Raw genomic sequence first — 5249 nt, forward strand, 5'->3', positions numbered from 1 at the left:
TCTTGAATTTCCCCTAGTGTGACATACACATTTTCTCTCTAGGTATCTTCTCCTCTCTATTTTATCCACCACCTCTTCAATAACTACAGAATTAAATGTAAATTACTCCCTATAAAATCGTTATTGTTCAGACAAATCATAATTTTTATTGCCTTCAATTTTGTTTGGTTACAGAGCTATCAAATAGAAAATCAGACCCCCCTCCTGTCACATCCTCTCTTTCAGAATTCGTTGATAGTTTACTCTTACGTTTCATTATATATTACCTATAATCAATAGAAAGTCAAGGTTTTCATCTGCCAAATGATGTATTGTATAATGTTCTGAATGGTTAAATGGTTAACATGAAAATTACTTTGCACACAGACTATTCAAAACAAATACTCAATATATTTTAGTTTATTAAAAATACTTCACTAAAAAATATGATTTTCTGTATATGAAAGACTTGTAATATTAACTGAAAGACTTCCAAATTTTGTGAAGACATACACACTATGTTGAAAGTTAGAAGTATTAAAGACTTTAAACGAGTTCAAAGAGGTCACGTGGTCGGTCAAATTGACCGAGCCTATGTTGAGAGAGTTAATCGTTTCACTGTCTACATGTTATAGAATCATGTAGGTGTTTGGAATTTTGTACTGCCATTACAAAGGTTCTCAAAGTTTATCAGTTTCAACTTTTAAGTATTAACACTTTTGTTTGTGTTTATCTAAAAAGTAAATTGGTACTGGATGAATTGTTTATTTATAAATGTGGCAGTAAAAAAAAAAAATGTAACTGATAATTATTAAACAGTTTCCCAATTTATTTTGTATCAGAAATTGACTGGAAATTGGTGAAGTAATCCCTGTCCAATATTGAATAATGTTTTAGCTTTTGTTTTATTTCACTTTGATTTTAAACACCCGCCATTAGGGCAATGTAATTTTATTAGTTATGGTCTGTTGTCTACTAAGAAATACTATAAGGTGTATTTTAAAATGTCTGAAAGATGCGTCTTCCCGAAAGGTTGATAGCAGAATAAAAAATAATGTTTGGCTGGAACAAACCGTTGGTGATCGTTGGAGCCTCAGTGATCACAACCATGAGCCGGACAAGGAAGACATGGTGCTTTGCAAGTTGTTGACAGGCGCTAGCCATGGGCGGAACAAAACAGCTTGAGATTATTGTGGATTATGGCGTACAATGATTACTGAGTGTGATATAATAAATGCGTTATTTTCATTGTTTAAATATAGTACTTAATATAAATCTTCATTATTCTTTTGTACCTCTTTTGGGATTACTTAGGAGATGCCATAACATTTTGTAGTAAAGGAATAAATGCATGAATCACTTTAAAAATGTATTTTTTAATTTTTAAAACAATAATTGTCATTTCTCATTTTTTCAGATGTCTGACACAGCTTGTCAGAACATTCCTTGTGCATTTCATCATTGCTTCTGTGTTTTAGCTGCAAGAATGTTTTCTTTCTGTGGTTTTTAAGATATGTTGTTATAAAGTTTCCAGTGTAAACTTATCGATAAATAAGCGTAAAAAAAAAAATAACGTCAAGTCAAGGCTGTTAGTAATTGTAACTGTATTTAGTTAATAGCAGGAGTTGTCAATCTTATGCAACATGTGGAATCTTAATCAGTAGTAACTTTGGTTCGTATGAAGCATAAGTAAACAGTGTATTAGGTTATAATCTTTGGCAATGCAAATCATAAAATAAAAAAAGTTAATTTTTAATTGTATAAGATCTAGCTGTATACTAAATCATCTCTTAATTGGTTTGGAGATTTTGTTGAAAATTGTTAGTACAAATTCAGAAACATTAAAATAATAATAAGCCATAGAAATGTTTGAACATTTATACACCATATTACTAGTTAATATAAATATTATATTGTTGACAAGACCCTATAATTTAAGGGCTTTCAGAAGCTGGATCTTTTTTTTTCATAAGGGGCAAACTGATGATGAAAAGGTCCACCTTTCGAAAGCGTTCGAGTTATAGAATCTTGTGTTTCTGTTGTAAGTTGATTTTATGAATGTGTTTTCTATTATGTCATCTATATTTTCCCCATCCTGCAAAGAAGTGTTGAAAAGGAAATGTTTTCTTCGTACGTGACATTGATTCTTTTTTTTAAATAAGATTGCACATTTGAAACAAGTTTATATTCAACATAAAGTTTGAATTGGTAAATGTCAAAGCATGAGGCATCCCATTTAAATCATAGTTTTGTGATGGTTGGTGACTTCCAACGAAAGGAAGTTACCTTCGTATATCAGAAATAATAGTTGACTTAAAACTATTGAAATGAACTGAATATACCAGTTTGACTAGGAGTATGCATTGTCATAAAACCAAAGCTTTTGATGGTCAGAATGTATTAATTTATCAGTTGGCTGCCCTTGATATTAAGGAATACCTTATTTTAGAAAACTTGGTTACTTTTATTTTGAAAGAGAAAGCATGATGGACCCAGTGTTTTCCATTTTTGATGTAAAATTATATTGTCCATGATTTGAACTTTTACTAAATTACAGGCAAGCTTCGTAAGAGACTTTCTGAAGTTATTAGGCAAGAAAAAGTAGAAATAACAGAAGAGGAAGAAATTATTAAAATTAACGAGTTAGAATTGTTTGGTAATTTAATCCTTTGGATGCCATCTTTGGGTTTAAACGACGCGACATTTATAACGATTTTGGTGCATCAAGTGGATTTACCCCACAGTGTCACAAAAACTTTTCATCGTTGTTCAACAGTCGGGATTCTCCTTAAATTTCCTGCCTTAGAACTGTGCATGCGTACATCACTGAGCAAAAGTGAAACGATTGGATTTTGATATTGAAAAAGTTCTAAAAAAAAAAGTCTGATTCTAAATTTCACTTTTTAGTGGATAATTGACACTTTTCGAAAACCCACTCGAAATTTAAATATACACTCAAAGGGTTAAAAGCATTTCTTAAAATAGTTACTGCCTTATAACATTCTATCTGTCTTAATCAGGACTATGAATTAGCTAACACTAAACTGTGATGAAATCATTATTAAACAGTGTATTAAAAATAAAAGATCATTCCACATAATATGTGTTCTTAATTATTAATTTAAGTAACTTATTTATATATATTTCACTGGCAAGGAGAGAGTTATACAAGTGTAGTTATTATCAGCTTGATATTTGTGTACATATATCATTATATTGTAAAGCAGTGTGCTTGAAGTTTACCCTCTTGTAATATCTATTTGTTTTAATGTAGTGTTCCTAAGATTTAAATGAAAGAACAAAGTTTTTCTTAGTTAACAACTAAGCTTGTTATAATTAGTAGATATTTGTTTTCTCATGATACTATGCATGTTATGAAAGCAAACGGTTTGTGTGTATGTTTATATACGTTGTTGTATTTATTTATTTTTTGTACTTTTATAGGAGGACAACAAACCAAGAGGATTTGATAGAGGTCTTGACCCTGAACGAATAATTGGAGCAACTGATTCTAGTGGAGAACTCATGTTTCTGATAAAATGGTATATCAAAAAATATACTAACATCAGTAGTTGTCTTCGTAACGTCCTTCGTGATTTAAATAAAATGTGTGAGAGAATTTTAAATACGGCAATACAAGAATTTACATTTGTTTCAAGTTTTTTTAGAGAAAAAAAAATATACAGTGATGCCAGACTAAGATAATCAATGAAAAACATCAAATATCGAGTGGTGCAAAAACACGGTAAAAGAAAACACTTTAAGGAAAATGGTGTGAGTACCCTACATTAATTATTGAGTTTGGGGGAACTTAGAAATGGGGGAGAAAAAGAATCTTGTATAATTACTTTTCTTTCTTTCTTTTCTCTCTCTCTTTTTTTTTTTAATAGAAAGAAGATTTAAGATTATATGAACATACCTATGTAAAAACATCAATAAAAGTTAGATACATCCTCTCTGACTTAGAAGTCGTACTGTTCTGACACTTGGTTTTATGGATGAAATATCTTTGTAAAAATACTGGCATTACGTTTGATAGATTTGACACAAAAGGCTTATTGCTAAAATAAAATAATTACAAATATTTATAAGTTAATTGTAATAGCCATAAAGCAGTTGATAAGAAGCTTTGTTTAGAAGATGAGTAAATAGTAAAATAAATTTTCTGTTTTATATATAAACGGAGAGAAACCAGTTTCTAAAATGCTTATTACACGTTATAAAGATGTATGATTGATTGTACTTAATATGTGTATTTTTTTTTTTTAAGTAACTTGCAGCTGAATCTGAATTCAGAGAATGCAAAACTTCAAATAGAAACATCTTGGAAGTAGTTTCATCCTATTATTACCTCCGCCATCAATGGTGGACATAGGTTACGTCTTCACCCCCTGTGTGTGTGTTTGTCAGTAAGATTTCTTGTTTGTTTGTTTTTGTTTTTTGAATTTTGTGCAAAGCTACACGAGGGCTATCTGCGCTAGCCATCCCTAATTTAACAGTGTAAGACTAGAGGGAAGGCAGCTAGTCATCACCACCCACCGCTAACTCATGGGCTACTCTTTTACCAATGAATAGTGTGATTGACTGTCACATTATAATGCCCCCACGGCTGAAAGGGCGAGCATGTTTGGTGGGACGGAGAATCGAACCCGCGACCCTCAGATTGCGAGTCGAGTGCCCTTACCACCTGGCCATGTCGGGCCTTAAGATTTCTTGAAAACGGCCAAATGGATTTAGACAAAAGTTGGTATACATTTGGACTATGATCCAACTTAGAAGTGATTAATTTTTGGAGGGTCAAAGTCATGAAAAAAAATCCCTTTCTGTTAACATGAGGTCTTATTTTTCACACTATTTTTGTTCTATAACTCAGTCAAAAATTATCGGATTGTGATGAAATTTGGTGGACATAAGTAGAATATTATTCCTCGTTGTCCTGCAAAAATGTTCCTTGTCCGATGATAACTGAACATATGAACACATTTTCGTATTTTTTGAGAGCTAAATATGATCAACACTGTGCAGTGGAGGCAGGCAATCTACTGAGTGCCCTCTAGTTTCCAAAAATTTTATTAGAACATAAACTAATTATAAATTCCTTTGTATCTACATTTATAAATTATTTGTCTTTTTTTTTCAGAGAGTTTTATTCACACAATCATATTAACATCGTGCATGATAATAAAGAATAGCATGCTTACTGTATCTCGGATCTATATTTGGCTCTCAAAAAATACGAAAATGTGTTCATATGTTCAGTTATTATCGGA

At 31.3% G+C, this 5249-nt stretch overlaps 1 protein-coding gene across 1 annotated transcript in view; it reads left to right on the top strand.

Moving 5' to 3' along the window:
* The window catches only part of LOC106467535 (chromobox protein homolog 1-like), a 17379-nt gene that overhangs the window by 9767 nt on the left and 2363 nt on the right, over positions 1–5249 (top strand). The window contains exon 4 of the mRNA XM_013927900.2: positions 3424–3521. Within this exon, the coding sequence (XP_013783354.1) occupies positions 3424–3521 (98 nt within the window). The remainder of the gene's footprint in view (positions 1–3423; positions 3522–5249) is intronic.

The sequence above is a fragment of the Limulus polyphemus genome, unplaced genomic scaffold (genome assembly GCF_000517525.1).
Source record: "Limulus polyphemus unplaced genomic scaffold, Limulus_polyphemus-2.1.2 Scaffold2652, whole genome shotgun sequence".
Classification (NCBI taxonomy): Eukaryota; Metazoa; Arthropoda; class Merostomata; order Xiphosura; family Limulidae; genus Limulus; species Limulus polyphemus.